The 12272-nt window shown below is 36.8% G+C and overlaps 1 protein-coding gene across 1 annotated transcript in view; it reads right to left on the bottom strand.

The window, feature by feature from the left end:
• The window catches only part of NBEAL1 (neurobeachin like 1), a 79626-nt gene that overhangs the window by 27555 nt on the left and 39799 nt on the right, over nucleotides 1-12272 (bottom strand). Inside the window, 16 exon segments of the mRNA XM_031055958.1 lie at nucleotides 831-1057; nucleotides 1168-1473; nucleotides 1783-1911; nucleotides 3117-3270; nucleotides 3624-3799; nucleotides 4376-4957; nucleotides 5786-5874; nucleotides 6132-6291; nucleotides 6631-6789; nucleotides 7272-7428; nucleotides 8136-8238; nucleotides 8335-8494; nucleotides 8883-9016; nucleotides 10037-10205; nucleotides 11710-11799; nucleotides 12114-12199. Of these exon segments, the coding sequence (XP_030911818.1) occupies nucleotides 831-1057; nucleotides 1168-1473; nucleotides 1783-1911; nucleotides 3117-3270; nucleotides 3624-3799; nucleotides 4376-4957; nucleotides 5786-5874; nucleotides 6132-6291; nucleotides 6631-6789; nucleotides 7272-7428; nucleotides 8136-8238; nucleotides 8335-8494; nucleotides 8883-9016; nucleotides 10037-10205; nucleotides 11710-11799; nucleotides 12114-12199 (2881 nt within the window).

The raw sequence follows: 12272 nt of genomic DNA, 5'->3' as shown, positions 1-12272 counted from the left end.
AAATGCTCCTGAAACACCAGTGCAAACAGATCCAGCACTGAGTTAACTCTGACCTTGGAAAACAGCTTTCTAAGAATTCTCAGAAAACAAGAAGTAACGGAAAAGGTTTAGTGATAAAACATTCTGAAATTTTAAGGTAATACTTAGGAGAGAAATTTTAAAAAGCTTAGACCTAGAAGAAATAGTGACAGACTTTGATTTAAAGATGTGAAGAAAGCATTATCAATGCTGAATCCACACTAAAGCAATTTTTCATCATCAGAAAAGCAGTCAGTATTAGAAATCCTACTATAATAAGTAGGATTTTTCTTAAATTCTGGTATACTTGAATGTGACTCTCATTGTATTTTTCCTTTAGCCATTTGAATAAAATAGACCTACAAGTTTTATTATTAAGAAAGCAAAGAGACATGTAACTTTACTATGGTATTGCCTGTAATTACCAGCTAGCTCTAATGCTAAAACTCAATCTGGATCTTATATAGAAAGGTCAGTTTGGAAGCAATTTTTCCACACATTAAGTAAGAACCGTTCACTGTTGTAAATGCTTTAATTGTATTAAAATAGGGTTTAAAAAAAAACCCAAACAAACAGCTCATAATGGAAATCAGGTTTTAATAATTCAAAACACAAATCAAAGAGGATGCAGCTTATGGATGAGCATACTTCTACCTTGCTGATGAAAAGGAAGGCCTACTGTACTGACATCACTTTGCACATAAGACTCTTAATAGAACAGAAATAGAAACCATATCCTAGAAGTGAATATAGTCCCACTGCCCATAAAATCTTAATTAAATTAACCTGTTTACAGTTACTTGAACTGAAATGAACTTTCTTCCTCTTTTAGAAGGCAATTCTTGAGAGAGTTCTTTTAAGAGAACCTTGCACTCACTGAAAACCTTACCTGAAATTTAAGCTTACTTTCTCCTCTTTCCCGGTCTCGCTTGTGCATGTTCACCATAAATGCTTCATAACAATCTTTCCAATAAAGTGCCATTTGCTCATTATCATGTCTGAATGAATTCTCTTCATATTGCTTCATATTTGGAATAATCTGGTTCCATCAAAACAAAATAAAAAGTACCATGTGATTTCTGAATGGGTTCCTCTGCTTTCATGGCTGAAAAGAGGGAGGAAACGAAATAAAAACAATTTCCTACTTACATATTTGTCAATATAAACTTGCCACTCATCAGATCTGCAATATTCTTGAAAGTCCTCAAAGAAAGATGGGCTGCCATTGGTAGGAGGCAATGAAGGAAGGTGCAGATTCATAAAGAGAAGTTCATAAACCTTGGATACCAATGTCCGAACAAGTGGAATCAAAAATGAGTAAGTTTCTGTCTTTTCTTCAATTGACCTACTCAAAATGCCTTCCAACTTCCCCAGGAGGTAGCATGCTTCAGGCTGGCTCTCAATTACTTTGGTCTGAAGGAGGGTGTTTAGTTTGGCTGCTGCCATAGCACAGACCTACAAAAACGAACAGCAAAAAATCAATGTGATCCTCCTTGTGCACCCATCTTTTTCCTGCCACTCCTGCCTGCATATTCCCATCCTCAAACAGAAGCCCTCTACCTCTTGTGCTCCACAGGTGCACACTGACAGGACTGTAGAGTAAACCTGCAAAAGCTAAGAGCCAATAAAACATCTTCCCAACAGAAGGATGAGGGACTGCCACAGGTCTGCTCACTGGTATGAGCAGCTCTCCCAAAAACCACAACAGTTACATCAAATGTGCCCTTAAAACTCAAGTACCACTTGCAAGAATCTGCAACAAACCTGTAAGTTGTCTTGTGCAATAAATCCAAGGAGCAGCTGGACTTGCACCTGTGAAAGCCTAATTGCTTCTAGGCCAGCAGAGTACCAGACTGACAGACTATCCATGAGAGTCACTAGTTCTTCCAAGAGCTATTACAGAAACAGAAAATAAGCATAACATTAAAATAAATAAAATAAACTGGAATAAAAGTAACAATAACTGCTCTAGCTGGAGACACAATAATTTCAAAGAACTGAAGAAGAGGCTGTGTTCACATTTGTAACTTAACCAAACCCAGAAAATCATCCAAGAACACTGCAGTTAAACCAGTAATTTAAAGAAATTCCTGACAACAAAAATCTACCCAGCCCAGTACATTAAGTCAAGTATTTCCCCTAATTAAAATGCATATATATATATATATATACACACACACATATGTGTGTGTGTGTGTGTGTACAGGAGAGAGAGTATATATATGCTTATTGCTTTTCCTATAAATTAACTCCAGTAAATGCCATATCCTTAGAAAATTTAAAAAGACTCCACTATAGGAGGCACTTCTTTCTGTCTGTATTTAGATAGCAAAAGTGACACAAGCCTTGGGAAAGGTGGGTATTCCCAAGGCAAATGGCACATTTCACTATCCAGATGTGTTTGTTTAAAACTAATACACCTTGACATACTCTCTAACACAGCATAGGAATTACTGTGTTAATGACTCTTGACATTAAACTTTTTTCTTAAAGAAAGTAGTCTAACAAAGTATTTTTAAGGATTTTTAAGGAGAAATAATGATGGTTTCCATATAATCTCTCTCTTTTTTTGCTTAGAAAAACTGAAAAGCAATGGCAACTCAGACTGTGAAGGAAGCATGACCAGTGCCAGAGATAACATAATTGTTGAGATAAATTATATCTGTTGAAACTCCAATATGGGTCAAAACCCAGAAGTGACATTTCCCAACTTGCAAGCAAGAGCAGAGTTTTAGCTGGTCTTTCCTTCAGGTGCTCAGAGAGTCATAAATGCTGACAAACAGCTGCTTAGGCTACAACTGCTGCTGTTTCATTAGCTTTTACATTTTCTAAATATTTCTCCAGTCTGAAGAAACCTGGATTCTCAGTAAAGAGTACTACTTACATGTCTACTTAATTTGCAAAATTTACTATATTCCCTGTGGTAAATATTCACATTTTTTATTCATGAAGGGGCACTCTAATCCATTCTACTATAAATCCTTACTCTGTAATATCTGTGATTTAATATGACTAGAAGGGTGAAAGTATCCAAACCAACAACTTTCTTGTTACCATTTCAGCCCATATACAGTACTTCCATTATGCAGTTACTGTACCTTTTCTGTCCATAAATTTGAATTAATTAGTCCTTCTGCCTGCAGGAAACCTTGTACAATTAGCAAGAGCTTGAAGGCATTTTCAGCATGTGTAGGGAGAGCTTTTGAATCTCTGTTATCAGTGACTGACCATTCTAACATCTTCTCCAGCAAGCTGCATGGAAAACAAAATCCCAAAGTAAGTATTACTTGTTCTGAGTGTAAATGGCTTTAAAAAAATCCAATTAAGTATTTAGTTGAATCTCTTAGTCTGCAGTTACATAACTGCCATCTTCTTGATAAGCCAATGAGATAAAAGCGATTGAGAGACTCATGAAAACAGTGATAGTTTTAAAACCTTCTGGCCTCAAGATACACCTCCTAAACAGGTACAGGAATATATTTCTGACAGTATGTGAAGAGACAGCAGAGAAAAGTACATCTTGTTGGGAACCACCCACCCCTTCCCAGCTTCATTCATGTCCCTCACTTCTGTTTATCCTCAGAAGGGATGAACTGTACACTCACTTGAGTTTTATTTCATCAGAAGGCCGCAGCAACTCGTTAGACATCCCCAGTTTGGTGAGAGCAGAGAACACCTGTCCCCTCTCAATCCAAGCATCATCATCAGATTTTTCAATACCTTTCCACATTATACAGAGTAGGATGTCTGTGAGTAACTGTATGAGTTCATTATCACTCCCCTACAAAAGAAGTGAAATATTTAAAGCCCTTCTAGTATAGAAAACCTTGAAAACATTTCTTATTCATCACAGCCCTTATGCTTTCATGTTTCAACATCTGAAACTCTGCAGTCTTCAACTGGACTCTAAAGTTCAGTTGAAAAGCTCATGAAAACACAAGAGACTGTAGCTTGCTTGTACGATGTAAAAGAAGCTGCCTTTTAGCCACCCTTGATTTTTTCACAGCAAGTCTGCTCCATACCTCCTCTACCTCCATGATAAAGGATGTTTAAATATAGAGGGAGAAGAGTTTGCAGGGATTTTTTGTGGTTTCTTGTGGTTGGGAGGTTGGCCTTATTTATTTGGTTGTTTTTTTTGTTTGTTTTTTTTTTTAACACCAAAGCTACCCCAAGTGGACAATCAAAAAAGAAGATACATTACCAAAGGAAGTACCCCTATTCACTATAAAAGAGCCATTTTGTTCACTTTCTGGTTGGATGATAGGAGGGACAAATAAAATATATCATTCATTAGTGAGATTGAAAGAACAAAATGAAATTTCCAACAGTTGGAGAAACCAGTCCCATAGTTACTCACTCCTTGATTTTCAAAGAGAGAAAGCTCAGCAGTGAAGCCCACGTCATTCGTAACACCCAGCTCTTTGTCAGGCTGCCCAGAGAAGGGCTTTGTGCTCTCTGTGGGTGAGGGAGTGCTGGGCTGGCTGTCTGTCATCTGATTCCCAACATCAGCCAGTTCATAAGAGTCAACACTGGACAAATCCAAACTCAAATGTGAAGGATTACTGTGCCACAGCTCTTCTCGGCCCTCCGAACCAAAAGACATCTCTGCTGCGGATGCATCTTCCAGCGGCATAACAGAGAAATGGGCAGGGACCTCCAGGGATTTGTTGTCTTCTAAACTCCACTGATCAAAGAGACCATTAACTGATGCAAAGCTGCCAGCTTTCTCTCTCTCCGTCTTATCAGCTTGATGTTTCTGAAGCTCTTCAGTAGGAGGCTTTTTATCCTCTTCCCTGGAGGAATCAGTCCTGTTCTCCTTAAAGCCAATCCGGACCTCTGAGTTTTCTTTCAGGAACAGTCTAACCAAAGTGTCCTGCCAGCCCAGCTGCTGAGAAATCTGTTGTGCTGCATCCAATTGAGAATGTAAAAGGTGCAAAATCTAAGGAATAAAAGATATCCCATATCTACAGATCAATTTTAGCTTGTAACTGCATCCATCTGGCTTTTCAATTAAACATTTTACAATCTTACAACTTCTTTACTTTTCTTAGAACCTCATATAAAGAGCATAATTGGCTAATAATAAGCAAACCAGCCACAAAGTAACTTTTCCTCATAAAAAAACATATATTTGAGAAAAAAGCAGTAAAAAGTAAAAAATTCTTAGGAGTAGGGGAGAAAAGAAGCTATCAAACTATATTGGTAAGTCACCATACTTCAGCAACTCTTCTGCAACCATTCTTCCAAAATCCAGTTATCCCAATAAATAATCCCATTTACCCACAGCATAAAAAAAATCTCAAATAGAAAATATGCTTGATTAGAAACTATTAAACAGATAAAATTAATAAAATTACAATATTAATAGCTTACTGATAGTATACACTACAGTTTCACGTCTTCATGTTGGGAAACCTTAATAGACTATCTGGTATCTCACAGCTACCATTCAGTACTAATTCCAGTGATAGAAGCTTTGAGAAAACTCAGTAATTCAAGGAGCCTAATATCTCAAACCTGTAGAAAATACAAGCTATTTGAGAATCATGATAGAGGCTTCACTTTTTCTTTTGGCTTTTTAAAGTTCTTGAGTACACAAAATTCAACAGTAAGTGACAGATGGGTCTAATTTTTAAAATAAATCATTGCTAAAGAAAACAGTAACAACAAATACTGCCACTGTGTTTTAAAGAAATAATTTAGTTATCACACTGTACAGTTTATAGGCTTGAAGGACAGTATTCCAGTTCTAAAGAAGACAACTAACCTTTCTACAGATAATCACTCTCATGTTTATATCTGATCTATGAGCCAGATACACAACAGCTAGGAGATCTTTATAATTCACAGCAGGATCTGTAGGAAGGAAAGAAAAAGCCACCATAAGCAATATCACACAAGAGAATGTAACAGATAAATATTTTTAAATTGCCTTGGAAGTTACGACTGCATCCAGGGATAGTAAAATGAACAAACTTCAGGGAATTAAGAAAATGTTAGCTGAGACTAATGGGAGCTTTGAACAGAACAGCTCTACAAGTAACACCTCTGGCTTTCCTCAACAAAAACCAAGCAGAAGAGTACTAACATCAGATATCGCACTTGCCAATTACCTGCATACAGAACTTGGTTAAGAAGGTTTTTAATAAGAGAAACAGTAACTGGTGATTCATTCAGAAGGAGTCCCAGCCCAGAGTACCCCACTTCTCTGAGCCTCATCCGGTGCTTGCTCCGCTCATAAACTTTGGTACATTTCAGCATCTCTTCCACGATCTGTAAGGAAAAGTAGGCACAAATGCAAATTGAGCACAAAAAAGCATCCATATCTCTCAAACTTGTGTATGATTCAACATGCTGGTCCACAGTTTTTAAAGTTTATTTGATAAACTAACTCAAACAACATGGATAGTTTTTTTTAAAGATCCCAACACTTTATTTTAAGAGAACACTAATTTCTTTGTGACAATGCCATCTAGCTAACATAGGAGAAAAGAAAAAAGCAAACTTGGATGATTAGTATCTTTGTAATTACATACACTTCTGCCAGACCAATGGAAAACACAAATTTATGTTCAATTGATTAATTTAGGAACATATCATTCATTTCATTACCTTGAACACAAGTTCTCTAAGCCTGTCAGAGTATCTTTGATGCAGTAACAGGGCATAAAGAATATCAGCATTCCCTGGTTCAAAGAGCAATAAAAAAAGCTGGTCTGGGGTTGGACTGGAATGAAGTAGGCTGAAGAGAATGTCCAAAATTCCACAGAGCTACAAAATTAAGACAACCAAATTAATACTCAGTTCATTTAGATTTCATGTTTTGTTTTAGGAAAATCTTGTTTTTTAAGTTTTACTTTTACTGGTTAATGGACATTTTGTTGCTCAATATTACTGCATTTAAACAACTTTTAATACATTTTTTCTCTCTACAGAACACCTTATCAAATTAAGCGGAGACACAAAGCAAGTTCAAGTGCTGCTGATGCCACAAAATAGAAACTACATGATCACAACTCCTGGTCAGTTGAAGGTCAAGTAATTTGGTTTTGTAAACTAAGGTAACTTTTCTAATGGCACATCCTTATCTTACCTACAACTTAAGAGAACCACACATCAGTTAACTTTTGCTTGTGGTAATTTTCTCCTTTGTTCAGCCTTCTTTTAAGTACACAAGGCAAGATTTCTAAATGCCAAGATGCAAAACCAAAACATGTCCAGTTTAAAATGCTAATTTATGCCACGTTGCATACCTGCTCCTCGTCACTGGTGGCAGCTATGTATCCTACAATGCTCTGAATTTCTTCATGCGTTCCACCTTTGCTCAGGAAATATTTGATCAGTCCATACAGGGATGTCCGTATTGTCCTCAGGTCATCAGGAGCCAAATCACCATCTTTACAGCCAGTCCTGCTTGCCAACAGACCAGAAAGGCAACCTAAGGAAGCTCTTCATGGCTCATTAATAGCAATTTGATGGTGCCAGTTTGGTAATTTTTCATTTATTCAGGCATCATGCACAAGTGTTCAATTTTTACTGAACTCAAGCAACTGAACAGTAATAATCAGATGAGACTTTGCAAGTCTATCAAAGCCCTGAAATGCAGACTTGTACTGATCTGGGTATAGGTCAGGATTGCAGGTTCCCACCTCCCACAGGAAACAGCCAAGTCTCTAGCCAATCTTCCTCAAACATATAATTATATTCATAAGCAGATATAAATCATCAGCACTGAAAGGTTAAAATTTTAAATTTCTAAAGAAGTCCTACTTCAAATTCTACAAGCATTTAAAAGAACTTAAAATGCTAAACTTTTTATAATGGTCATGATCTATGACTTAATTTGCATTGTTGAACACAAGTCCTACAATTTTGTAGTTTTAATTACTTTTACAAGCACTCCTAGTGCCACTGACAAATTTCACATAATCTTAGCATAAAAATTCAAGGCAAGCCAAAGTAGTAAGTCAAATGGGAAAAAAATTAATGCAATTTTGTAAACTAAATCAACCACCAAAATCCAACCTGTGGTTTTATTTATTAATTTTAGAATGATGGCAAAAATACCCAAGAACCACATAAAATAAATGAGGAGTCAGAAGTAGTAAAACTCATACCCATAATAAATCCTGAGTGTGTCTAGAAGAAATTGCACACCATACTTCTTTCTGAAGAGCCTTCTACTGTCCTTGATGATTGTAGAAAGATACTGTATATGTCCTACAACATAAAGGCTTCTTTTAGAACCAAGATAAAGATTTGTGTCATGTGAAGAGTCCTGTGCCTTTACACAGTTGCCTGAGGCCAAGAGCTCACCGATTCTGAAGGGGAAGTCACCACTGTTCCAGATACTGAAGTCAAAAAGCAAGTGGTGATACATCTGTTGCAAAAGCTGCATGTTCTTTTCTACTGAGACTTGTTCTATCAGCAACTGTACAGCCATCAGGACATTCACATCCATTAAGATGCTTGGCACCTTGCAAAATAACAACAGGTGTTAGCACTCAAAGTACTGAATGTCCTAATAAAAGTTGATTTAAAAAATGAAAGTTTAAGTTTTTTATCTTCCACAGCAATGTCTGCTCCGTTAAAGCAATACAATAAAACACAAAGGTAGTCTCATTTGAATAACCAAACAACACAATAGCTATATCAAAAAAAGCAGAACATGAAAAAAAATGAAACACAGTATTTCACTTTGCAGATAAATACCAACTTCTCACACCTTTCTGCTTTCAGAAAGACAAGAAAGAAAATTCTTACTAAGGAGGCCTTTAAAGACCACGGCATTCTGGCTATGCTTCAAAATTATCAGGACCTCATCCACAAAATTCATTACTAAATTGTTTTTCAAGTTTGCTCACCTTCTGTAACAAGGCTCCTAGGGTGGCAACTCCATGGGAGTGAATGAGATTTTCTTGATTAACTTGATGTCCCTGAATAAAGTGTTTTATCATCAAGATGAAAGTCGCAACTATGTTCTTCTCCAGACGTGCTTCTGCAGAACAGAACAACAGTAGCAAAAGTCTTATGGTTTATCATTGGATTACTGCATAAAAATAGACGGGGAAAAGTAAAATCAACTGTTTATATTCCTCACTACTTCCTGAACTTCTCAACTCCTCTTCCTCAGCTGTAGCCTGTCTTTAGATTTTTTTCCTGTGCAGAATCACAGCCATTCCATGCCTCTCCAGAACAAAGTGATCCCAGTCCTGACTTCAGCTGCTTCATCCATGGCTGTAGGTTACACACTTCTTTGTTACAACCTTTTGCAAATGCTGCAGTTATTTTCCCTCTGTAGTTGCAAACTGACACTTCCTAGCCATGGTATGCAAAAAATTAGAGACAGACAGAAGATCTACTTTTTTTACTTCTTCTCCACCATTTAATCTTTGAAAAAAAGTAGTGTTCTGCCTTGCAAGTTCTGATTTCTCAGTGGTTTTTGTTAAGGTCAAAGTTAATTCTCAATATTAGCAAAGCTTTTAAAAAATCTATTCTTAAAGCATCCTTTCAGTCTCTTTTTATTTTCATCTAAAATGTGACTATGTGTGGAAGAGGTAGGAGCCTGAATATTTTATTAAGTAAATATAAGTTTGGTTAAAGGCTAAATAATGCAGTTCTGATGCTGCTGTCCCCATGTGGCTGTGTGACCCACCACTCAAGCTGCAGGAAAGCTTCTCCTGTTGATATTAGTGTGTTTTACATCAAACAATTTCTCAAAATAATCAGAACAGAAATTAAAACAATGTCATACCTTGGCACCCCTAACAGTAAATAATGAAAAGAAAAATAATGCTATTAAATATATCTATATTGAAATATGTTACATTATTTTTTATATAGTGCTGAACTCCTGGTATTCAGTATCCATGTCAGGTATCTAGGAACAGAAAGAGCCTTTCAGCTTTACATAGATGCTCTGGAAAATTCAACACATAATAAACAGACTTCTGTCATTCAAAAAAGGACTTGTAAAATCAAGCTTAAAAATTAGTTCACTTCAGCTTCACTTTCTTACCTGATGCCTTTGGGGATGAAAACACCACCCAGTCACCCTCTACAGGAGTTACAAGTTCTGGAGGCAGAGCTTCTCCTTCAGACTTCTCAGGCATCTGTGCACCAAGAAAGCTGATCTGCTCCAACAATGGAAACAGCACATTCATTCCACCAATACAGTTGATCATATCCTGAATCAAGAGAAAAGGCAGGATAAACATCACCATAAATAAAATCCCTTCAACTATAGCAAAAATTTACTCTGCATACAGGAGTACTCACAAACCAATCAGAATGTCTCACAGGCCACTTACACATGGGCCATCCTGTCAGCTCTTGTTCTGAAAGTACATTTTGTACATTTCCTTCCTCCTGCCCCCATATTAACACTGAAAACTGAAGGACGCAAAAACTTAGGGAGAATTTTCTCCTGAATATATTTGAAAAACAGGAAAAACATCTCTCTGATTTCTAAAGTCACTCGCAGGAAGCAGTAAGAGAAGACTGTAAGATTATATACATCTCTGCTTTAATCATCTTCCTGCAACATTTCAACTTCAGGCAATTAAATAATCAATTTTTAAAAAAAATAACTCTACACATATATCAATTCTAAGCCTCTCCTTAAAATTCAATCTCCTAAGTCCCCTTTTTTCCCCTCCTTCTCACAAGTGGAGATAGCACAAGACAGTCCCTGGAGGTGTTTCAGGACAGACTGGATTTGGCACTTAGTGCCACAGTCTGGTTAACAAGATGGTGTTTGGTCACAGGTTGGACTTGATGACCTCATCAAGTCATCAAGAGGATGTTTCCAATTTAATTGATTCTGGATTCTGTTATTCAAACAATGCTTCTTGTGGTAAGGTGTAATATATTCCAACCACAAGATTTCTAGAAGTGATTCACAACCACTTCAAATCAATTCAAAATCAGGGTTTTAGCAAGCTAGTCAGAGACACCCACTCATTTTCCCAGCTTGGTCCAGAGACAAACACTGTGGAGCCCATTAATGGGCAAAGAGGACAAATTTTAGAACTATTCATGTCATAGCAAAATTAACTAACAAGTGTCTGAATTTTCTTAACATTAGTCTCAGAAAGTGATTGTAGAGATATGCACAGTGGATATATATAGTGAGATATGTGCACAGTGGATATGTAGGGTGTAGCTCCAGCAATATTTCCTTATTAATCAGTTTGCCAGTACAGTCAACTGTTCACAGTTCTTGGAAAAAAAGGCAATCTTATTCATAGTGCATATATTTTCCTCAAGATGAAAAAACGTGGTATTCTACTGACAAGTCCCAAGTGTTAATTAAACCTGACTAATCTTCATCTAACTCAAAGTTTATGACAGCAAGAAAACCATGACAGAATTCCCTAGAGATGACAAAATGCTCTTGGATACACAACATGAATTCAACATTATTATGAAGAATTGTCAGCTACCACAAAATATCTTCATGTACTATGACAGTAAAAGCAGCGGCACTCATAAGTTCTCAATAAATGTGATGTAAATGCAACACTAGTCCAGCTCCAGTGCTAGCCCATGAATTCTCAGTATAAAAACATGGCACATCTGCTAAATATCATTTGCATTCTGATAGTAACTTCCAGCATTCCAAAAGTTAGATGAACATACACAACCACTGTCATTTTTACATCAGGTTCTGCCTCTTCACAACACATTTACCTTGATGTCCCAATTCACTACTTTGTTTCCAGTTAGTCTTCCATGTAAAAGATTTGCAGACAGGTCAAGGCAAATTGGGTTTCTGCAAGCCTGTTAAACAAATAAAGAAGCCATGATATCATCAAGCATCTACAGATGCTTGAACACAAGATTTTGTGTCAATGTGTTGATATTAAAATATTTAAACAACATGAAACCCCTAGAATATAACATAGGCCATTTTAGATTTGACATTCTCTATTGTACAAGATAATTCCATCCTTTTGCCAAACCCACTGTGTCTGCACGAGTCTACAGTTTAAGAAAGCTCTCACTGCTCCTTATCTTCCCATAAAAGCCACAGTGCAAACACTGAAAGCAAGGCACACTGTGCAGTCAAACAGAAATGATGTCCTGTTTCATACCTTTGGTGTATAATGAAGCAGCACCTTACTGGGTAGGTCTGCTACTTCAGCTTCTTGAGATTTCCATGGAGTTAAACAGTTTGGACCTATTAAAAAAAAGGTATATAAAATCATATAACGTATTTTTAAGAGTCCAGTGATTATTAATGTCGCTGTTTA

The sequence above is a fragment of the Geospiza fortis genome, unplaced genomic scaffold (genome assembly GCF_000277835.1).
Source record: "Geospiza fortis unplaced genomic scaffold, GeoFor_1.0 scaffold112, whole genome shotgun sequence".
In the NCBI taxonomy this organism is placed as follows: domain Eukaryota; kingdom Metazoa; phylum Chordata; class Aves; order Passeriformes; family Thraupidae; genus Geospiza; species Geospiza fortis.
This window is presented reverse-complemented; position numbering and strand designations above follow the sequence as displayed.